The sequence below is a fragment of the Sceloporus occidentalis genome, unplaced genomic scaffold (assembly GCF_023333645.1).
Source record: "Sceloporus occidentalis isolate IW3139 unplaced genomic scaffold, rSceOcc1.0.p SCAF_13, whole genome shotgun sequence".
NCBI classification, from domain to species: Eukaryota; Metazoa; Chordata; class Lepidosauria; order Squamata; family Phrynosomatidae; genus Sceloporus; species Sceloporus occidentalis.
The window spans coordinates 18,719,231-18,743,715 of record NW_028316993.1 but is presented as its reverse complement, the minus strand read 5'-3'; the positions used below and the strand labels follow the sequence as shown (position 1 = coordinate 18,743,715).

The 24,485-nt window shown below is 40.5% G+C and overlaps 1 protein-coding gene across 1 annotated transcript in view; it reads left to right on the top strand.

Moving 5' to 3' along the window:
• Positions 1–24,485, top strand: part of CLIC4 (CLIC family member 4) — a 61,669-nt gene that overhangs the window by 20,435 nt on the left and 16,749 nt on the right. The window contains exon 2 of the mRNA XM_089478179.1: positions 13,870–13,979. Coding sequence (XP_089334305.1) covers positions 13,870–13,979 — 110 coding nt within the window. The remainder of the gene's footprint in view (positions 1–13,869; positions 13,980–24,485) is intronic.

Genomic DNA, 24,485 nt, shown 5'->3' with positions numbered 1-24,485 from the left:
AAGAAAATCCCTAAGTTTTCATAAGTTGGAAATGACTTGAAGGCATACAACACACACACACACATACACACACGTTGGTTGAATGAGAATGAAACAACATAGAAGATGCACTTCAAGTTACATTACACATAGGGCTGCAGACAAATTAGTGTGGTAAGAGCATTTTTATTCCCTGATCTGATACAGGCCCCAAACTTTTGATTATGTGCATTGCATTTGCCATCAAGATAACTGATATATCTATCTGCTGTTGATCATGAGGGAAAGGGATCAGGGATTTACAGGGACTATTGAGAGTAGGGAGGCATTTGTGGAGAAGGACCAACAAGTGCTGTGCAGATGATATTTGTAAAATGACAAGAGGTTTGACATACTAAATTGTCAGATGCCAAATGTATCTGTAATGTAACTTCCTCTGCTTTTCTGAGAGTTGCAGCCCTTTAAAATAAGAATTGGAGTTTTAAAAAAGTTTGTTTTCAGGCTGCCTTGGGAAGCAAGTTTCATGATATGTAGTATGAGCCAGTGTTCCTTTTAAACTACCACCAGGTTGTCAATCTGTAACTTTGCAGTCATGTCACCATGACTGCTTGCCATTGATTTCAGTGTTGGCTGAATTAGGCAAAAATGCACACTGTTGAAAGCCCACTTCTGTGAAGTTTGTGTACCTAGGAGTAAGCCTCCATGTAGGTTTGCTTCTTAACCGTTCAAAGGAGATATCCCCCAAAGTCTCTGTAATAAAATACAGTGGATCTTTTTTTGGTATCCTCTGGAGTTTGGTTCCAGGACTCCCTGAAGATAATAAAATCCGTGGATGCTCAATTCCTATTAAATACAATGGCATGGTAAAATGGTGTCCCTTGAAGGTTTGCTTTTGGGAATTTATACATTTTAAAAACATTTTCAACCTGGGGAGACTTGAATCTCTGGATAAAAAAATCCATGGATACAGAGGGCTGACTGTAAAAACAAAAGGCTAAGATAATATATTGGCTCTTCATATAGGAAACAGTCATACCATAGAAAGCTGGTTGTATTTAAGTAAGCTAATGTTTAAATCTGCATTTCTGTAGGCTTCTATACCTTCTCTCAAATGAACAAATAAAGCTTCAGCATTTTCAGCTAGTGATTTTGTGTGGGTATGGCACAATAGATGGGAAAAGAGTTTCATTCCACGGGGTGTTTGCTTTCAGGCACATTTAATGACTCTTATACAAAAAGAATTGAAATAACTGACTATTTACTCCTACTTGAACTTTTGTGTGCTGTACATGCATAGATTGTAGTCTGTGCATCATATAAAGAGAAGCCTGGTGGGATAATGAAACTTAAATCTTCTATTTCAAATCACTTTTTTTATAACCAAACTAGACTTTATATTTTGATGCATGTTTCAGCACATTTGTAAAGCTGGGGAAAAACACCTTTAGGAGGTAGATAGTGGCGGGAGGAGCGATACCTCTTTTCCTGTGGCAATTGATTTGGTGTGGCAATATGTTTGATACAACCTTGTTATTGTGTATGCATATGTGAGTTCACATTTTAAATATCAAATCTGATGAGGATAAATAGTAACCATGTAGTAAGATAATTTGCAGATTTGAAACTCAGCATGCAGTCTTTCTGGCGTTCTTTCTGGCAGTTCTTTGTCTGCAAGGGCTGAACTTCTCTTCTTTTAATTTTCAGCTTCCATCTTACACACTACTGCTGAGTTCTTTGGTGCGTTCAGCAGTACTGACCTTATCTGTCATGAACTTGCTACTTTCATCCTTCAAAGGAGCTGTTGACTCTGTGGCCATTTGAAAGGAGTGAGATAGATGAAGTAAATAGAAGCTTGGTGCACAATATTGGCTGCAGACTGTAAAAGTAGAATTTGGCACAGTCAGGTATTTGTAAAAGCCCTGTGTCCCTACTGCCACCCCGGTGTGAGTAAATTGCAGTCATCTCTATTTATGAGCAGAAATGGTTCTAGGATTGAAATTATTAGCCTGGAATCTACTGCAGTTTGTCCTAGTGAATTTCAACATACTGTGGACTTATGTCAGGCTATACAAAGTGACCATGATATTGGGCTATTTGATGCATTCACCCATGTGGTAAGGAGGAGTTTCCCCCACTTTTCCAAAACCAAAGCCAAATAAAATCTTTATGCATAGTGGTAGAATTCAAAAATATAGCAATGTTAGTCTGTAGAATCAGTATATAGAGAGATCTTGTAGCACCCTTGAGACTAACTGAGAAAAAGAAGTTGGCAGTATGAGCTTTCATAGACTTAAGTCTAAGTTTGATGAAGTTCATGCTGCCAACGTCTTACTTTCAGTTAGTCTCAAATGTGCCACAAGATCTCTTTACATTGTGTATAGTGAAATGTTACACCAGCAAGTGGGGAGTTTTTTTGTTGTAGTAAATATACTATTAGGTATATGTGTGGAATACACTAAGACTTGATATTGTTAAAGCAAGAGTGGTAGAATGGAAGTGATGACTATCACAATTTTTCCTACTGTTGCAGCCCATGGAACATTGCAAGTGGAACCTGATACAATCTCGTATAACAAGCTTCTGTGACAAATCAAAAATCACCTTGAAAATAAAACCGATCACATCCCACAACCATATTAGTTGCGGTACATCTATGGGATTTAGTTGAGTTCTGTTGAGTTTTTTTTTTTTTTTTTACAAAGTAGAGGATAGAAAGAATGTTTGAACAGGTGAGGCATATCACCTATTTATTCAGTCCTTTCCATCTTGGCATAAGATTTGGCAGAAAAAGTTTAACTCTGTTCACATGATAATTAATGTCACATTTATGAAAGGAGATGGCTTCAGTACTTTAAAAGGAAGTGTCATTGTGTCATCACTCCTAAAGAAATAGTCCTTGGACTTTGATGACAATTGTTAGCAGGTTGCTAATCTTTTCTTGGAAGTGTGCACATGGCTATTCAACTCCAGACACTTCTGGGTGAAATGTGCTGAAATTTATTTATTTATTTATTTATTTATTTACATCCCACCCTTTCTACCAATATGGAACCCAAAGTGGCTTACAATATATGATAAAAGAAAATAGTTAAAACAGTATGTGTTACAAAAGGTTTTTAAAGCAGTAAACAGTCACTAAACAGTAAAACAATTAAAGACATATTACACATTAAAGTAACATTTTCTGTGGCTTTAGGCCTGAGTTTGGAACTTTCAAGTTGTGCTCGCTCTTAAAGTTCAGGTTTGCCCCTTGGAGGTATTGAATCCAATTTTAACTTTTGGTGTTTATTACACTATACTCTTAAAGTGCTACTATTCCACTTTGACTCCTCTAGCTGCCTCCTGTTGCATTGTGGGATTTGCAGTTTTAAGGAGGGGTATTTAGAATTCTAAATACCCCTCCTTAAAACTGCCAATCCCAGAATGCAACAGGAGGCAGCTAGAGGAGTCAAAGTGGAATAGTAGCACTTTAAGAGTATAGTGTGATAAACATCTGTGAGAGCCAGCTTCTGGAAAATTTTTAATTTCAAAGAAATATCCTTTTTTGTCACTCATTGCTGAAAGTAAGGGTCACCTGCAGCTATTGTGACTGTCTCTCTCTGGCTTTTCTTCACGAATGAAGATTTAGGAAGGACTCATCCCGCGCTTTGTACAAGTGCGTTGGTGACTAAAAAGGCCAATCCGGGATAAACAGGTCTGGTTGCAGAAAGCACAGCAGAAAGTCTCCTTGGGTGATATTTCTGGGTTGTGGTTCTTTCTGCATTGTCATTTCTCTTCAAGACTCATTCGGCACGAGCTTTCAAAAAAGGCTGCAGCATCGTGGATAGTGCGTCTCCATGCCTCCCGATGCGAGGCCAGGGCGGACCATTGTTGGTGATCAATTTGGCCGAGCCTGAGATGTTGTTTTAGGGAGTCCTTGTATCTCTTCTTTGGGGCGCCCCTCTTACGCTGACCCGTGGCGAGTTCACCGTAGAATACTATTTTTGGGAGGCGATGGTCCTTCATAGAATCATAGAATCGTAGAGTTGGAAGAGACCACTAGGGCCATCCAGTCCAACCCCCTGCCATGCAGGAAATCCAAATCAAAGCATCCCTGACAGATGGCCATCCAGCCTCTGTTTAAAGACCTCCAAGGAAGGAGACTCTATCACCTTCCGAGGAAGTGCATTCCACTGTCGAACAGCCCTTACTGTCAGGAAGTTCCTCCTAGAAATGTGTCCTGCCCAGCGCAGCTGCGTCCTCAGTAGTATGGCCTCAATGCTGGTGATCCCTGCTTGCTCAAGGACAGCAACATTTGTCTCATAGTCAGTCCAGTGTATATTTAGAATTGTGCGTAAGCAGCGCGGATGAAAGCGTTCGAGGAGTCGTAGGTGTTGGCGATAGGTGACCCATGTTTCAGACCCATAAAGGAGAATAGACAGTACAATACACGCTGATTTTTGTGCTTTGCCTCAAGTGTTTGTTACTCCAGACTCTCTTCTGAAGCCTTCCGAATGCACTATATGCCTTTGCTAGTATGTGATCGATCTCTTTATCAATCTTGGCGTCTGAGGAGATGATGCTTCCCAGGTAGGTGAACTGCTGGACGGACTTAAGCACAGATGTGCCTACAGTGATGTGGGGATGGTAGTGTTCTTCCTGTAGTGCTGGCTGGTAGAGAACTTCCATTTTCTTCAGACTGACTTCCAGCCCAAAGAGCTCTGAAGCTGTAGCAAAACAAGATGTGAGGCGCTGCAGAGCTGCTTCCATATGGGCAACGAGGGCAGCATCGTCAGCAAAAAGCAGCTCACGGACTAGATAGTTTAGAGTCTTAGTGCGGGCCCTCAGGCGGCTTAAGTTAAACAGGCTACCATCAGTACGGTAGCGTATATAAATGCCATCTTCTTCTTCGAGATCTGCCATAGCCCTTTGGAGCATCATGCTGAAGAAGATTGTAAATAGAGTTGGAGCGAGAACACAACCTTGTTTCACATCATTAGTTATTAGAAAGGGCTCCGAGAGAGTGTCGCCATATCTGATTTGACAATTGTGACTGTACTGAAGCATTATTTATGAGCGGATTGTGACAATAGGATTTCTCTCATAATTCACACCTGGCAATTCGTGAGAGTATAGAATAGGGATTTTCCCTCCTGTGTCCTGTTAGCAGAATATGTTTTCTTGGAAGTAGTCCATGGAGACCTTTAGAGATGAGCTCTTACCTTAGCTTTTGTTATTGATGTGTATATGAAGTGTAGAACTTGAGAATATTTTATTTGGCTTCCTTTTCCGTTTACATCCTCTGTGTGTTCTTTCTAGTGCTTGTATTATGTTTTAATTACTTGTTGAAAAGAAAAGTGTGTCAAAGCTTTCAGAGCTTAATTCTGCCTTGTAAATTGCTAATCTGGTTTAGGAGACTGCAGAGAAGATATAAAGTTGTGGAAATCCTCTTGATCAAATATACCAGTAGAAAAACAACCACCCAAAAAGCAATTTACAAAAGTAATTGATTGGTTATAATGTTCTGGCCCTTGAGTCCATTCTTCTTGAAGCAATAGAAGAATAATTGGTTTGAGTGAATGTCTGTTTACGTCACTTGTAACAGGCACTGTTAAAAGAATGGTTTAGTTATGTCAGTTTGGTTCACTTATGGTTGCTGTACTTCTTAACCGTAGGAGGTCTTTAATAGAAGTCCATATTTATATAAATGCAACCTTAACCTGCCTTAAGGTTTGGCATAGTACTTTCTTTTCCAATCATATTTATGAGTGCCCAGCTTTATATAGTGCTTTGTATCATTACCACCTGTATTCAGCACCTTTTATATTTTAAGTTCTGTGAAAAACTGCAGGAAGCCTTAAATGGTAGTTGCCTTTCTGAGTGATACATAATTCTCAAAGGTCACAACATAAAAGGTAGGAGATCTGGTACAAAGCAGAGACCATCATGGCATCCATAATTGTAGGTTTAAAATACTTCCCACACTTGGTTTCCTGTAATACTTGGCTTCTAGTAAGGTTGCATTTATTTGACCTTTTCTTTATAATTTCAGAAGTCTCCTATTGTATGAATTTATTTGCAGACTCCACTTGGGGGTGTACAAAAATGAACATAATTTTCAGTTTTTGCTGTGCTGTGTATAGGTTGGGAGAAAGTGAGTTTCATAGAGGGGGTTGAACTTGATTGTGGTATCCAGATCAGTACTTGATCCTGTATATGTGAATTTATTTATCAGCACTCTCCTTATCTCTTCTCCACCACCACAGATTGTGCTTGTTTAAGCTTTTAGTGCCAGAATAATGACTAATGATACATTTAATGCATTTCAAAATAGCATAATTGCAATTGAATCTCATTGCAAATATGTAGAAGCAAAGTGAATGAATGGCTATGTCATATTCATAGAGACATGTTGTTTGTCAGTCACACATGCACCTTCCTCCTGAGTCCCAATTTTGGAGAACAGTAGTAGTAGTAACAACAACAACAGTAATAATGTACTACAATATTTCTGAAGTTAATACTAACCAAGTTAATACTAACCAAATTATGTGCAAGGTGTCTCCTCAGTGTAAAATGATCTGTTGAGGATTTAACAGCCTTTAATAATCAGATTTACACCTTTATTCAATAAATGTGTGAATAAATCAGTGGCAAAGGTCTCTATATACCCTAAAGGTACCAGATCGTGGTAGATAAGCAAGGCCAGCCCTGATTAGTACTCGAATGGGAAACTGCCAATGAATACCAGCTGCTGTAGGCTCTGTTTCAGAGGAACGAACTGTCAAAAACTCCACTGAATATTATTTGCCCAAGCAAACCCAATGAGATTCATGGGATCGCTATAAATCGACAAGCAATTTGATTTAAACAACTCTTCTCCAGGTTGGTGCATTCTGGGTGTGTTATATTGATTCTGCCATAATCCTGTGCCTGGCTGGATTATTAAAATTGTCATTCAACAATCAGTGATTTCAATTTATATTTGCTTCTAGTGATTTAAATCAGGGTTTAATAATTGATTCAAATCACCTTGATTTAAATCAGCCCTCAATAGGTTTGTCTTCCCAGATTTAGTGTCTTTCAGATGTTTACCCAGCAGTTCTGTTTAATAGTTGGGGTTTTGAAAGTTGTATAGAGCCTGTGTGGCATAGTGGTTTTGAGTGCTGGGCTCTGACTCTGGAGACCAGGATTTGATTCTCAGCTCAACCATGAAACCCACTGGATAACCTTTGGCATAACATATACTCTCAGCCTCCTCTGAACAAATCTTGCCAAGAAAACCCCATGATAGTATTGCCCTTATTTCATAAGTTGAAAATGACTTGAAGGCACACAACAACAAGGAATGCTGCAGTAAGACATTTTATAAGCTGGGTGCCATCACAGAAAATCTGTTCTGAGTCACTGGCTCCATACTTTCTGCAATCCTGTCACCTTGAGCAAAGCCTCAGATACTAAATAGAGAACACGAACTTTCTACTTCCTCAGATACATTTGGATGGACTCAGATGCATTAGATTCCGATGCATTTGGATGGAAGAAGTAGATTTAAGACTACAAAAGCTCATGCTGCCAACTTTAGTTAGTCTCAAAAGTACTACAAGTTCTCTCTATATACTGATTCTACAGACTAACACGGCTATATCTTTGAATTCTAAACAGAGAACATATTATACATATTACATAAAACCATAAAGCAGACTCGTAGGGCATGAGTCCAACTCTCTGCTCAAAGCAAGTCCAACTAGAGCATCCTCAACAGGTAGCTGTCCAGCATCTTTTTAAGATGTTCAGAGAAGGAGACCCTGCCACTGCTTTAGCTAAGTGATTCCCTTCTTGAAGTGCCCATAACATCAGCTGAAATCTCCTCTCCTTCAACTTTTTTGAAAATTCTCCCATTTATTGGGGGGGGGATGTTTTGTGTCAGTGCTCTTGATCAGCTGGGTCTCAGTATTGGTGGAATTGTGCATGCTTTTCCCCTACAAAAATCTTATTGGTGGAGAAGTTCTTTGCGAAATGGATGAAATTAGTGTGGTGGTATGGCAGCTAATGAAATGGCTCATCTGAAGTCTATTTTTGCATTTCATTGTTAACATATGTAAGGTCTCTTTTTGCAGAACCCTACTGGAGGAAGAATTAGCAAAAACATGGAAATGGAGGGATTTCAAACTTGAGAGGGTATTTCCTCTTGAATGTTGTCACATGTTGCTCCTTTTGGCTATTGTCCATGCTAGAAAATACTTTTGTTTTTAATCTTACTACCTTGAGCCAGAAAATGTGGGATGTGACTTTACAGTTTAAAAGACACTACTGGTTGTGTAAATACATATTGTTCATTATTCTTCAGACATAAAACATGATTGATAACCTCATTTTGTTAAACCTTTCCCTTGTAGTTTTATCACTGTTTTGTAGCCTTCATCTACAGTTTTCTGTGGAGTGGTGCCTTTTCTTAAACTTTCTAATGGTCTCTTTTGAATTTTGAGTTGTAACATACAGCTAATTATGAATATTTGAAAAACGTGAAGGCAGCCAAAACTCTCCTGCAGATGTTTTTCAAGCTGCCAAGCCATATGTGTTATATTCTCTCTGCTACATATATACAGCAGCCTGCACAAATGATTTTCAATTGCGAACGGTTGCACAGCAGAATCCTTTCTGAGTGCAGAAGCCAAATTTTCCTTGGCATTCTTGCAGCATTCTTTTTTACAGAGTGTGCTCAGAATAACTTCAGACACAGTAGGGACACTGGGGAAAATGACGGGGGAGATTTTCAGAGAAAAGAAACATAAAAAGAAAGCAATTTCCTGAAGACTTCAATATCCGGATCAAGATCTGGATTATATCTTGTATTCACGATATTGTTTGGTGAGATGGCGTTTCCACATCTTCAGTAACACTGCCTTATACTGTATGTTAAATTGAAAGCAAACACTCAATCAAAAGTTTGTACTTGCAAAAGGTCTGAACCACTCCGTATTTCTCTCATTTGCAAGGTTAGTGGCTACTATGTAAGAAATGTATACTTGCAAGTGGTCATTATGGTGAGAGGTGTAGCCCAAAATGTAACTTTTCCAAGTTCAGCTTGCAAATCCTTCTTCATTAAATGTTTTACCTCTTTAAATTCTTCACTGACATATCCCTTTCTCCCTTCCCATTACAACTGGAATGGTATTCACTTTCTTATATACTGGCATTGGTACTTATGATTGGACCATCCATCTGAATGGACAGATACACTTGGAAGAGAGAGGAACTTACTCTCTATTTGTCCTCTTGTTTCAGGTTAGCAAGATCAGACATTCCTGGATACTCCCACAACATAATATTCTTGGTGCCAGATTTGCTTCCTTGTGATTTTCTTGTGATTACTTTCTAGAAATATTTTTAAATATGTTTTTAAAAAAATCTTATTTCATTGTGTTCACTGTAGTTAGCATAGCTTTTTGGCTTGTCCTGCCCAAAATATTCGAGAAGGTTATTTAAAATTTTATACCATCAGTTGTTCTGTTCACTTTGAGGCATTGGTATTAGTTTATTTTAGACTGAAATCAAGATTGAGCAAGAGTTTTCCATACTGCACTGTTCCAAAACTATTTAGAAGTGTGCTACTTCGTTTAACAAGTTTTAGATTCCACAGATTTCTTCAGAATGCTTTACATCTGAAGAACATTAGTATGAAAATTCTTTTCTTATCGCATATGTCATTCTAAGATGGAAAAGCCAGTGATAGAAGACCAATGTAGTATAGAGCTGTGCTTCTTAAGTTATCTGATGTGGAGGGTCAGGAAATTTTTCCCCATTATGACCAGTAGATATGTATGCCCATTGAGTACAACTGTTTTCTTTCACAGAAACTTTGTGTGGAATAACAACAGTCCAGGGACCATCACTTTGACTAGCACTGTTGTACAGATTAATGGCTCAGAGTGGCTCTCTATATCCTCAGGTTCTGTACCCACGGATTCAACCAACCACTCCTCCAATTTTTTTTTAAATCCAAAAAGCAAACCTTGATTTTGAGTTGTTTGCCGTTTTATATAGGAGGTACACCATTGCATATAATGGCTTTTGGCATCCATGGTGTTGGGGCCCTGGAACCAAACTCCAGCAGATGATGAGGGCCTGTGTTCAGTTTTGAGCACTATTTATTTTAAGAAGGCTATACACAAGTTGGACCAGGTTCAGAGAAAGACAACAAGGATTATAAGAGGTGTGGAGAACAAAACCTATGGAGAAATGTTGAAGTAGCTGGGAACGTTCAGCCTAGTGAAGAGAAGACTGAAGGGTGATATGATTGTATTCTTTAAATATCTCTAGAGCTGTCATAGAGAGAACAGCTGTTCTCTCTATGGAATTCATTGCCTAGTGAGGTGGTCTCCTTCAGACATCTTCAAAGGTGAAAGATAGTATGAAGAAGGGAAAAGTAAGTGTAGAGGATATGAGTATATGAGCAAAAGGTATGAGTAGGGGAAGAGAAAGTGTGAAAGAGTAGATGTAGTGAAGATGTGTAACAGAGGTATGGGTGAGGTGAGTTGGTAGATAACTAAAGGGAGAAGGGAAGGAGAGATGGAAAGTTGGAAGGTTAGTGTGACTGGAGTAAGAGTGAGAAGGAGATGGAAAGGAAGGAGATGGAAAAGTATTTAGGAAGAGAAAAGAAGGGATGAGAGGGATTGGTATGTGAAGACGTGTATTGGTAAGGATGAGTAGGATGAATGGTAAGGTAAAATAAATGTTTGCGATAGAATTAATAAATTTAATGAAATAGACCAGGAATATGTAAGGTTGTTATTGGGTAATGTATGGGAGAATATCTGTGGTAGGTTTTAATGGTACTTTTTTGGGCATGTTTTGTATGAGATTTGTGTGTTCTGTATGTGTTTTTTTAATAATATATATTTTTTGTCAATAAAAAAGACCTCTTCAAAAAGAGTCTGGATAGCTATCTGCCGGGGATGCTTTAGCTGGAGATCCTGCTTTGAGCAGGGGTTGGGCTCTATATGATTCTATGATCTGAGTCAGTAGCTCAGCAGCATGGGTAACACCAAGATCATGTTTTCAGAGGCGATTGTGAATAAGATAGTGAATAAGAAATCAGTCTCAGATGAGGGAATGTTATATTGGAGCCCTGAAAATTACTGTTTTAATTGGCAGTTGTAGTTCAAGGAAAGAAGCATCTCAACCACTGCACTGAATTTGGATAGCTCAAGTGGATGTGCTTGCACTCTTATGGTCATTTGTCACATGTCCTTATGGTCATTTGTCACATGCCCTTGTAAAGATTACATGTCAAGTGTTTAGTTTTGACATTGTGGACATTGTGGATGTCTTTTTACCTTCATCCCAACAACGACATGTTCTGCAATTTACCCTTCATAATAAAACAATTGACAACTGATAATGTGTTCAGACTTGCTTAATGTGGATTTAATGAACTGTACATTCCCTCAGGGATGGGTAATAGCTCTCTGCTGACTCCAGAAAGGGCAAGGCTCTGCACCTCCTGGTTCAGCGTTAGTCATATTCATAAGGGCATCTCATAAATATGTAAAATGCTTTGAAGCAAATTGAAGCAAGAGGTCTAATCTGTAGATTGCGATGGATCAGCTTTCTCAATGCTTTCTCAATGAGTCAGTTCAAGGGAGAAAGATGTTGATCCATTTCGGTCACTTGCTAGATCATTGATTTCCCAGGTGGTGAACTAGAATTTCCAGAAGCTTTTAAACCTTTCACCATACTTACTGTAGGGCATTTGAAAGTTAAACTCAATTACTTCTGGGAAACCAAGCTTGGGGACCCACTGAACTAAAAGTATAGTCTTGAGAAGTCCATTTTATGTGATGAAATTGGACAGTCCTCAAAGGTGTTTCTCTCTCTCTCTCTCTCTCTTTTTTGCTTGAAGTGTGGATGCCACTGAAGTTCAGCTGTATCCTATGCAGAAATCTAGAGAGTATTTTCTAAGAGACTGGAGGCTTTCTGCGTTCATCCTTAGTGTGGTTAGATTCACTTTCTTGAGATATCTTATTTGTCCTGCTGAATTAATTTGATGGGCTGTACTGATTTCTGCTTCTGGTCTGCATAGTAGTTGGAATGCTATTGCTAATCTGAGTTTTTGTTGTCTAATAGAATAAAACTGTATCAACTTACATAGAGAAGTCGGAGAGCGGGTTAGAGTTTTACATCCCTCCCAGCCTTTGGGTTTCTGAACTGAAAAACTTTGGGTCTTCCTTTGGCAAAGCCATTATGGCTGCACCCACACTGTGGAAATAATCCGCTTTGACACCACTTTAACTGCCTTGGCTCAGTGCTGTGGGATTCTGGAAAGTGTAGCTTTGTGAGACATTCTGTCTTGGTTTATGACTATAATAAAGATGAACTTGAACTTGTGAAACATTTAGCCTCTTGTCAGAGAGCTCTGGTGCCACCAAAAACTACAATTCCCAGAATTGTCAAATCAGATTATTTTTTAAACTTATGTTTATCTGTTCATTGTTGTTGTTCCCTGCCTCGATCCATGGGAAGAGGCGGGTAAATAATAATAATAATAATAATAATAATAATAATAATAATTATTATTATTATTATTTTGGCAGGGCAGATGCAACCTATAACTCGCTAGCCATTTTTTTTGCTACTGTTCAATTTTTCCCTAGGAAAGCTTTTGTGTTTTCCCCACTTTTAGTTTCTCAGCTAGTGGTGGCTTTTCTTCCTAAACAGCTGAGCCTCTTGTTTCAAATTGTCAGGCATCTTGCATAAAGAGAGGTTCGGTGCATTTGATTAAAAAATAAGGCTTTAGACATCTCACCCATTTAAGATCAGAACTATCTCTATCTAGAATTGTGCTTCTCAGGTAGGCAACATTTTGTTGTAGAACAATAGTTCTTTTAGTTTTTTTAGTTCTTGCTAATTAGCTTACTTGCTGTTCACCGCTATGATCTTTGGAATAGCGGTATATAAATAAAACAAATTATTATTATTATTATTATTTAATCTGGTGAAAGATGGAATAGCTACCATGTCATCACCTGTAGTATGAGTCCATGGACCTTGTGTTTCTTGTGTTTAACTGTATAGTGAGCTGTGCATCTTTCAGTACAACTTGCAGCCTGCCAAATGCTGCCTGCTCCCCAGGTGCTCAGTGCTTCAGCCTGAAGAACAGTGAATTTTTAATCAAAATGCTTACTGAGCTGAAGGAGAGCTGAGAATAATGAGGGGATTCAGCACTTTCTCTTGGAGAGGCTTCTTTTTAAGGAAGCTTGACAAAAGACTGGTGTTAAAAAATCTTTTGGCCTGTGAACGCAGTTGATATGTTGAAAGTATTTCACAAAGCAACCATCACAGATTGCTGTACAGATAGCAACTGTATTCACAGAAAATCAAAATACCTCTGTATATTGCGTTGGAATGCATGTATTGGGTGTTTGTGTGCGAGGGACACTTCTCTGTGTTTTCTATGTGATGTCCGTCTTCTCTCCAATCTCCATGCTGTCCTCCACAGCAATAGAAAATCTTTCCTTTTCTCTCTTCCCTCTCTTTTTTGATGGTTAAGTGTAAAGCCTATTTTTCTTTTGAGTGTCATGCAATGTTTTGCAGTACCTTGACTGTCTTGCAGTCCCTTGATATCTTGTAGTGCCAAGAGGTACTTTAGAGAAATGGAGACCAAAGTTTCAATTTGAAGTGATTCAATCCCCTTTTTGGGGGTGGGGGTGGGGGAGGAAATATTTTTAAAAACATTTTTAAGTGCCTCAAGATATACCTGTTGGCATACTGGTTCCCATGGGCATCCATTACCTTCCTTGAGCCTAGAGAAATGCTCCTTTATCCGCTTAGCCATATATTATGGGGAAGTATAGCACATTTCTCCAAACTGTGTCCACTTGTACTAATGACTTTTTTCTCTTTTCACAGGCTGGTAGTGATGGTGAAAGCATAGGCAATTGTCCCTTTTCTCAGAGACTGTTCATGATCCTGTGGCTCAAAGGAGTGGTATTTAGTGTAACTACAGTTGACTTGAAAAGGTAAGAAAAATGGGATTGCCTGGAACTACTACTCTGTATCTTGTTACCTATGATGAAGTCAAAGAAAAGTCTGTCTTTCACTGCATAACATGAAGGTTTGTTTTTTTTAGCACTTCTCATTGTTATGGAACTGAAGTAAGTCTTGTGTAAATTGTTTTGTTGATATTGCATCCAAGGTGTGTAAACTTCCTTGTATCTAGAATTAATATCATTCCTGATAATTGATGCACAAATGTATTATGCAAAGTATTGGGGAGTGGTGAAAGTATTGGGGCAGGGAAGCAAAATATATGAATATGCATGCTAATAAACTTTATTTTGCATGTAAAAGAGGAGACAAACATACAATTTTATTCCAGATGGCATGTTTAATTGGCCATTGTTTGGGCAAAGAAACAAGTTTGCTAGAAATTTTGTATTTATTGTACTCAATATTTTTGTTTACTACAATACAAAGAAACAAAAAAAACTTGCCTTACTTTTTGTCGACGCAGAAAAAGCGTTCGACAATATAAGATGGGATTTTATGTTAGAGATTTTAAAAAGAATGGATTTGGGAAATAAATTTATTGGTTGTATCAAACAAATTTACAATCAACAATCTGCTCAAGTAAAGATCAATGGGAGCAAATCTGAAAAGTTTAGAATTTATAAAGGGACTAGACAGGGGTGTCCTCTATCACAGCTCATATTTATAAACACGGTAGAAGTTCGAATTAATGCCATAAAGAATGATGAAAAGATAAAGGCCAAACTATTGAGAACTCACAAGTCCATGTTGGGCCACTTTTTCTTCTCCTTCAGCAACTTCTGCATATGTAGGGATTTTAAATATGTAGAGGGCAATAATCTTACAGGAAAGGCAGTGTCCCTGTTACTATTTTCAAGCTAATAGTGAATTTAGCTAGTTCAGTATCTGTTGGGGAGAATTACAGTGGGCCCTTGTTATAGTGGGTTTGGTTTCAGGATCCCTGTGGATCCCAAAATCCATGGATGCTCAAGTCCCATGAAGTACAATTGCATAGTAAAATAGTGTCCCTTATATAAATTGGCAAAATCAAGGTTTGCTATTTGGAATGTATACTTCAGCAAAACAACAAACATTTTAAAGCCATGGATGTTTGAATCTGTGGATAAAGAATCTGTGGCTAGAATCATTGGATCATAGAGTTGGAAGAGATCCCCAAGGGCCTTCCAGTCCAACCCCCTGCCATGCAGGAAATCCAAATCAAAGCATCCCTGACAGATGGCCATCCAGCCTCTGTTTAAAGACCTCTGAGGAAGGAGACTCCACTACACTCCAAGGGAGTTTGTTCCATTGTCGAACAGCCCTTACTGTCAGGAAGTTCCTCCTAACGTTGAGGTGGAATCTCTTTTCCTGGAGCTTTCATCCATTGCTCCGGATCCTAGTCTCTGGAGCAGCAGAAAACAAGCTTGCTCCCTCCTCAATATAACACCCCTTCAAGTATTTAAACATGGCTATCATATCACCTCTTAACCTTCTCTTCTCCAGGCTAAACATCCCCAGCTTCCTAAGTTGTTCCTCATAGGACATGGTTTCCAGACCCTTCACCATTTGGACATGCTCCAGTTTCTCAACATCTTTTTAAAATTGTGGTGCCCAGAACTGGATACGGAGGACAGACTGTACTGCATCTCAGAAAATCAGTGTGCTGGCCATAGATCTGTTGTGACTCTCATTGGATATGATTACTGTATGGTACATTAAATTACTTAAGTCTGCTTCCCTGCTACATTGACAAATACAGCTTTGTTCGTGGGGTCAGGTAATTTGGCTCTTGGGAACATCAGTTAGGATCAGTAATCAGACTTCAAAATGTGATGAAGTTCTACCAAAGCCACAATTATGGGCCATAGGAAAAGTTCAGTCTTAAAATTTGGTGACTTGTATTTTCCTTTGAATGGTCTTGTTAAATATAGTACTGTGCAAACAAGGGGATATTTCCAGTGAGTTCTGTTTGTAGCTATGGGCACAAGAAAAAAAATTGCATGGGCTAAATGGGGACATGGCAGCCTTTTCCCCTCGCTAAGTGCTCATATGTTTTCTTCTTCCCTGTGAATGAAAGACAGAGGCTTCATTATTTTCCCTCTTCAGGAATGCAACTTATGTCTGTGTGGAGAAATTAGATGTCTTTTGTTGGCCAAAGCAGAGCTGCAGTGTGCAAAGCTGAACTTGTCCAAAGACACAAGACAAGCTTCTGAGGTTTAAAAAATAATAATTTGAGGGTTACTTGGAAATAAACCAGAGGCTTTCAAACACTGGCGAGGGAACCCAGGAATTCCTCAGAAGCACCTCAGTCACTAATGCCTTTTACGAATACTTGCATGATGGGTTACCAGGTTTTGTTTGCAACATGAATCATAGAATCATAGAGTTGGAAGAGACCGCACGGGTCATCCAGTCCAACCCACCTGCCATGCAGGAAATCCAAATCAAAGCATCCCCAACAGATGACCATCTAGCCTCTGCTTAAAGACCTCCAAGGAAGGAGACTCCACTACACTCCAAGGGAATGTGTTCCACTGTCGAACAGCCCTTACTGTCAGGAAGTTCTTCCTAATGTTGAGGTGGAATCTCTTTTCCTGCAGTTTGCATCCATTGTTCCGGGTCCTGTTCTCTGGAGCAGCAGAAAACAAGCTTGCTCCCTCCTCAATATGACATCTTTTCAAATATTTAAACAGGGCTATCATATCACCTCTTAACCTTCTCTTCTCCCGGCTAAACATCCCCAGCTCCCTGAGTCGTTCCTCATAGGGCAAGGTTTCCAGACCTTTCACCATTTTAGTCGCCCTCCTCTGGACATGCTCCAGTTTCTCAATGTCCTTTTTGAATTGTGGTGCCCAGAACTGGACACAATATTCCAGGTGGGGCCTGACCAGAGCAGAATACAGTGGCACTATTACTTCTCTTGATCTAGACACTATACTTCTATTGATGCAGCCTAAAATTGCATTGGCCTTTTTAGCTCCCGCATCACACTGGGAGGATGAGAAGTGGGTTGCTGTATTTTCCTGTGTGTGCACAGCTTGGCAAAGTTACTTTTTTGGACTACAACCCTCCACAGCTAGCATGGGCACTGACTGGCTCTGCTGCTTTGACCTTCTCCCATGCTAGCGCTTAAGTGGCAGTGAAGAATAAATCCCCTTGTGGGAGTAAGATGGGATATAAATCCTGGAAATAATACATCCTGCAGATAAAATAAATAAGAATACTGATGTTGGATCACTCAGGAACAGTGACTAACCTAGAATCCCCCAACACATACCATATATACTCGACTATAAGTCAACCTCATGTATAGGTCGAGGGCAGGTTTGGGGGCTAAAATTATGGATTTTGATATTATCCGTGGATAAGTCGAGGGTAAAATTTAGGGGCATGTAACAAAGAATGTAAAGGATGATGCAAAGGAAAATGATGCCAAAGAACTTAGAAAATTCCAGCAGACATTAACTGTCTGTGCTGATTCTGAAGGCTGTATAGATGAGAGAGTAGAGTGGATCCATGCTGCTTTTTGGTGCTCCTAGGATGGACTAAGCTGTTGCCTTATACCACTCTATTCAGAAAAAGGGTGTGGCTCCTTTTTTATCTATTGTATATAAGAGTTAAAGTATAGTGCTTACATTGACCTGTGGATAAGTCCACCCAGTTTTTTGGGGTCAATGTTTTGACTAAAATTTCTAGACTTATATACATGAGTATATACATATTTCTTTATATTAGGTCTATAGTTTGTGCAGTCAGCTGGCCAACAGCATCACCACCATTTGCTCCCTGCTTGCCATTGCCGCCTCCTCTGCCTCAGCCTCTCATGTCTGAATACAGCAGCAGCAGCCCAGGCCTGTTCCTTCTACTCACCCCCATCAGCTTTACAGCAAAGGAAGGCTAGCTGGCCAGCTAGCTGTTTGGTTGTTGCTCAGTTTCTGCTTCGAAGGTGATCAGATGCAAAGGAACAGAATTATTGAATCATAGAACTGGAATAGACCTACAAAGCCATCCAGTCCAACTCCCTGCCATGCAGGAACCAAAGCACCCCTGACAGATGGTCATCCAGCCCCTGTTTAAAAAACTCCAAAGAAGGAGACCCACCACACTCCCAGGGAAATTTTCCCGGGTCTCAATAAGGCAAAAATTATAAAACCAATGTGTACCCCTTCCAGACTGAGCCTACAGAAGCTTGTCTATCACTCATCCATCCTCTTGTATGTATGCTGGTCTTTAAAATAATTCTGGCCAGCTTCTGGGCATCTGTCCAGTGAATCTTAAAGGGGAAAAATCCCTAAGTGACACACACTGTATGACCCATGCTAGTGCCACCCTCCTTGTCAGTCAATATAGATGTTCTTTTTACTACTGTAAATAAATACTAGAGTATTTATAACAATGTTCCATGGGACATTATTGCTATACTTACTTTGGGCTAAACTCTCCACTCCGGGCACCTGAAACTTGCTTTTGTCCTCTTTTGGTCATATCTTTGTTAGATTTTGCTCAATGCTTAGAAATAATCGCAAAGGATTTAGCTCTTTGGTAGTAAGGCCTGACATCTTCTCTCTCACTGTGTTCCTAGTGTTAGGAAGGATCGAATTAGGGGAATTTTAATTAGCTCAAATACAGCCGAGAGGTGGCCCTAACAACACCACATGCCAGAATCGGGTCCCAATAGTGTATACCAGAGGTCGCCAGCAAGCCCCAAGAGAAAGAGACGCTGATACCAACTAGGTCCAGTTAAAAGGGTATCATTTATTATAGCACAAGAACAATCACGCAGCAAAAGGAGAACATACAAACACACATTCAATGCTACAGAAGGGGAGGGGTGAGTTCGGGAGGTAGGTTTAGAAAGAGAAGCACCAGTAAGATATGCTACCTTAGAAGTCTTCTCCAGGAAGTCCTGATGAAGATCGGATGGACAGTGAATCATGGCCACAGGAGCGGGGAAAGGGGGCCGCGGAGGCTTAAGAGCAGGGTTTGAACTGGTGTGGACCAATTTGCAACCTGGCGACAGTGCGAGCTCAGTTTAGCTCAGTTGATTTCAGCAAAGCTCAATGCTCAAAACCCCCAAAGAGGATCCGAAAACTTAGGGTTTATAAAGTGCGAATGTATCCGGAGGCTATGGGACTTGCTAGACAAAGGTGTTGATTGCTTGGGCTTTGTTAAGCCAAGAGCAAGCAATGTGTTACACAATGCACTCAGGTCTGGACACAATTCGGAAGGGCATCCGACTTGATTACTAAATCGTTAAGCTGATTGCTGGCCCATTAAGTGAGAAGCCAAGTCTATTGTCTTACTTGGGCAGCAGAGGCGATTCTGGTTTGGCGACTCCCAAACTTCCTATGGAAATTTCCAATTCTAGCCTTTTCTCTAGGGCTCTGCCTTTGCAGGGCGAGCTGCCTACGTGGTCTCTCTGCTTTTAGGTTAATGGCAGGTCTTTTCTGGGGTCAGTCAGGGATCATAGCACAGACCGCATGTACCCAAAATTTTATTAAATCCAAACTTGGTAACACTAGCATCCTCCATTGACTAACTTTGGTAAGAATCATTGTGGTGTTAAGGTACCAGGCAGATGAGATTTCTTGGTTCCACATCCTGCTTGCTTAATGGAGCTCTTTGGGCGCCTTGGAGCAGGCCAATTTCTTTGTCTGAGTCTGCATCAGAAGTGTGTTAGACTATAGAGGAATAAATACCTTCCATCACCATGGATGCTTCCTCAAGTTGTTTGGAAGAAAGATTGGTTCTTACTGGATATAGGATAGTGGATATAAGATATAGTAGTTGTTACTGGATATAGGATAGTAGTTGTCAACCTTTTGAGGGGGTCACAGAACCCTTTGAGAATCTGATGATGGACTGCCATGCCAGAAAAATGCAGTTGAATAGAGTTTCCAAAGTAAAAAGAAGTAAACATTTTTTCTCCCCGAATCCCACCCCTACCCCTGCTCAAAACCTATCCAAGAACTCCTTCCAAGGGTCCATAGACTGCTGGTTAATGCTTGATATAGGAGATACAGTATTCTGCACAATACAGAATTCAGTTGTGTAGCTGCATTGCTTGTGGGTTCCCATCTGTTTTTGTTAGAACATATGTTTTAGTTTAAAGAATTCTGAACACAAGAATTTGTGTATGATTAAAAGAATACTAGTTAGTCCACAATCCTTGGACATGGAAGCCTACTCCTGGCTACCCCAAATTTCCTTCATTTCATCAGTTGAAAGTGGGAAGACCTCATCTTGTTGCTCCTGCTATTCAGTAATTGTGAGTCAGAAATCTTGGCTGATCTACAAATTGCTTAATGTTTTGCCTGTAGATCCAGAACTTCCTTGTTTAAAATCTAGAGGTAGATAATGTGTGAGCATTGAATTGCTGTTGGGCTGCAATTCCCATCAACCCCTGTCAGTATAGCCGGGGGGGTGGGTAGAGTGATTATGGCAATTGCTGTCCATCAACCACAAAGGGACATATATTTCCTATTCCTGCTTTTAAGCTGCCTGTACAGCTTCACTTCATACCAAGTGGGTGAAATTTGTGAGATGGGTAGTGTACGATAGTGTGGAGTAGGAGAGGCGTATGTAGTTTTTTGCCTCCAGACAGGGAAGGGTTTATTGTAAATGAGACAAGGATAGGCAGGCTCTTCCAGCTTTCTGTGCATGCATTATGTAAACTAGTATCTGCTGGCATAAATTTTGCAACTGGTTTGGACAAGATTACTTGACAGAAAAATATACCTTCCTCCTTTTGAAAGATCCCCCCTCCCCTTAATTGGTACCCCACCCTTCTTTATTGAAATGTTCTCTGTCTTGGCCAAAACAATATGTGGGCTATCCTTCAAGATGCTTTTATTATGCTTTTGCATAACTGCAAAAAAGATGAGAGCCGCATCCAGACTGAAGTTGTGGTATTAAACTAAAAGTCACCATTGGTTATGGCTGTCTGTTGTTGAAGAGCGGCCTCTGTACATCTTGACATATTTCCAGTAAATGCTTCATCCTTTGCTCTGGAAAGTGAAGTGTGCTTGATTTTATTTGTTTTTGCTGTTATGTGCCTTCAAGTCAACTCCGAAGTTAATGGTGACCTATGACAGCATAGGATTTTCTTGGCAAGATTGATTCAAAGGAGGTTTGTCATTGCCTTCTGTACTGAATTGGGTCTCTGCCACCAGCTACTTGGGGTTTAAAGTGCATGTTAGCCATTAACTGCTGTCCATAGGCATTAAATAGTTAGCTTGTATTCCTGACTTTATTGGATACTTTTTGCATTTGCTGCACACTTTGAGACTTGGGAAAGATATGAAGACTGGGAATGGACTGGAGGAGTGAATTTTTATCTGTTGCTAACCCGCTTGTGGGGGGCATGGCATAGTGGTTCGAGTGGCATAGTGGTTTGAGTGTTGGACTGTAGCTTTGGAGACCAGGGTTTGATTCCCAGCTCATCCTACTGGGTGACCTTGGCAAGTCACACTGAGCTCTCAGCTTCAGGGGAAGGCAATGGCAAGCCTCCTGTGAACAAATCTTGCCAAGAAAATCACATGATAGGTTCTTCTTAGCGTTGGAAATGACTTGAAGGCACAAACACACACAAGCTGCTTATATTGCATTTGGTGGGAGATGGGTCACACTTTTACACTTTCATTTTCTTTGTTTGCTTCTGCACTATGTATTCTTGGGAGCCCATCTTCCATGGTCCTTGCTATGGTACATCCCAGCCCAAGGCTCCCCATATGTCCAGTGATGGAGACTGGATTTGATTGCTGGCCAAAAGGTAGTCTAGGTAGAATTTGTTATGTGGTACAATTCTGTTGCTGACTGTGAAAAAATGTTGGACTCTTATCAGTGAAAAGGCCCAACTGCTTCTTTACTGTGTACCATTTGCTGCATCATTTATCATCAATAAAGATTGTACTATATCAGTAACATGTGTCAAAGTATGGCATTGAAAGAACCCTTGGAGAGGCCAGGAATTACTGCTAGTACTGGAATAAGACACCTTCCCATAAGGCTGAGAAAGTGTGACTTGGCCAAGGTCACCTAGTGGGTTTTCATGGCCAGGTGAGGATTTGAACCCTGGTCTCCTGGAGCCCTGGTCCAACATGCAAACCCCACTGCATCTCCCTGGCACTCTGCTTAACCTTATGCCAAGTGCCAATAACAATGGGTTTATGGGAAATATGATGGTAGATGGACCCATATATCAACTTTGTTGATATATGGGTGAGGGAAATTGTGTTGGGAACTGGGAAGCACAAGTCCCCACACTTTTTAAAAAAATGTCATTTTGACAGTTGATAAGAATCTTACCTGCCCCAAGAACACAGAACACAGTTTTAACATCTGATAAGTACAGTTTGTCACAGTGAGTTGTGGTTGTTTTTTTTTTTTGGGGGGGTGCCTTAAAAGGAACCTTCTTCAACCAGTAGGAGAAATTGGAGTAAAGCCATTTGAGTAATTTCCTGTAATTATTGTGGGTGTACACAGCAGTATTTTAATTGTAGCTTAAGCTACTTAAGGTACGCAACTGACTCACAAATTAAAGTAGCTTTTGGAGAAGGACAAATTAGAGCTGTCTGAAGTGCATGCATGCTCAGTTTGGGACAGGTTTAGAACAGTTGGGTGCTGTGCCTGTACAGTTTGCATTCAACATTGAACAAATATCCAGAAGTGTTGAAGTACTGACAATAGTTGCTTTATGTAATATGGCATATGAGTCATCTACCCATAAATTGCATGGCTAGCATATAAATCTGGTGGGGATCGTGTGGCCCTCCAAATGTTATTGAATCCCATCTCCAAGTGTTCCTCACCATTGGCTGTGCTAGCTAGGCCTTCCGGAAGCTACAGTTTAGTATTTGCAAAATTTCCCCGGGAAAGAAATGAAATGTCTTCCTATGTAAGATGGTGGTCATCTCCACATTTCTATATTTGGGTCTCTTGATTTGGTTGGTGACCCTCTCTCTCTTAACTCTAATGTACTCCATTTTTCTTTAAAAAAAAAAAACCCAAACAAAACCCATCTTTCATCCCAACTTTTACTTCTATTGCACAACACCTTTATTGTCTTCAGGTGAAGTAAGTAAGAGGCCCAGAATGAACCAGGTGAGATGGCAGATGAGTGTCTCCTTTGAGGAACCTAGATTGCTTTCTCCCTGCAGGTCCAACTGTCACTACATCCTCCCGAAATGTGATCATACTTGCCCTGGTGAAAGTATTCTCAACTAGAAACCTCTAATGTATAATAAAACCAAACTAAACCCCTAAATGCTGAAGAATCATAGCTGTAAATATTCCACATACATATATGCACAGGCAGATAAAATTAATTTACTTTAGGAAGGTGTTTGGAAAAGTAACTCTGGCGGGTTACAGACCGCCCGTTTGGGGCGGCCTGCATCCGCCAGAACGGCAGCCTCTGAGGCCCCGATTTGCCGCGGGGAAGCAGCAAAAGGCCGCTTCCCTGGGGCCTGGAAAGGGGTGTCCTTGGGGCTTCAAGCCCCAAGGACACCTGGCAATGGCGGGGAGGAGGAGAAAGGGGCCACTTGGCCCCTTTCTCCTCTGTGTCGCTAGTGCAGCCATCTAAAGGCTGCGCCCAGCGACGCAAAGCTGGAAGGAGCTCCGAAACGGAGCTCCTTCCGGGGCCGCGGAAAGGGCTCACTAGGCGCCCTTGCGCGGCCCCACTACGTCACAACCGTGCCGCCTTGTTTGGAGGCGGCACGGTCATGACGTAGTTATGGCAGCAGCCGTGTGGAACGGCCGCCGCCATTTTGTACGAGCTGAGCACGTAATAGGGTTGGGAGTGTGCGGAAGCGCCGCCGCTTCCTAACCCTAGTACGTGCTCAGCACGTACTTAGAGGCCCGTCTGTAACGGGCCTCTGTTTCCAAATTTGGCATGATCACCTGCTTGTACAGCTTATATTGAATCTGTTTTCATGTTTTCCAATATGATCACCATCTCTGAATTTCTCGCCTCCTCTGTGCTGCTTTGACTTGCATTAAAACATGTATAAGGACTACTGAATTTCAAACATTTGGGAAGGCCATGTGCTATCACCAAATGCAGAACCTATCACATATCCTGGGGTTGTGATGGAGGAATCAAGTATTAAGTTGGGTTTAGGTTATGAGGAAATCAAAATCTAAGTCAGCCAGAGTTGTATTCCAGCCATGAAATAGATGGGACCAATAACATTAAGCAGTATCTGTGAAGAAATTGATCTAGGCCTTAATGTCAAGATGCTGGTTGGAAGTTCTTCATATAGAGTGTTCCATAGATGTGTACATAAGAGAACTGGGTGTATCAGTTAAAGCCATTTACAGCTTTCCAGTTAGTTTGAGGATTTGCTGATTGTATTCTGTAAGAGCAGTAGCATTTTTCTGGTTGAGTTGGCTACTTCATGATCTTCCAACCTTATTATTGAGTTCAGTCGAGATTCAGTCCTTAGTCCATATGTTTTTCTGTGCCTTTGAAACATACTTGCTGATCACAGCTTAAA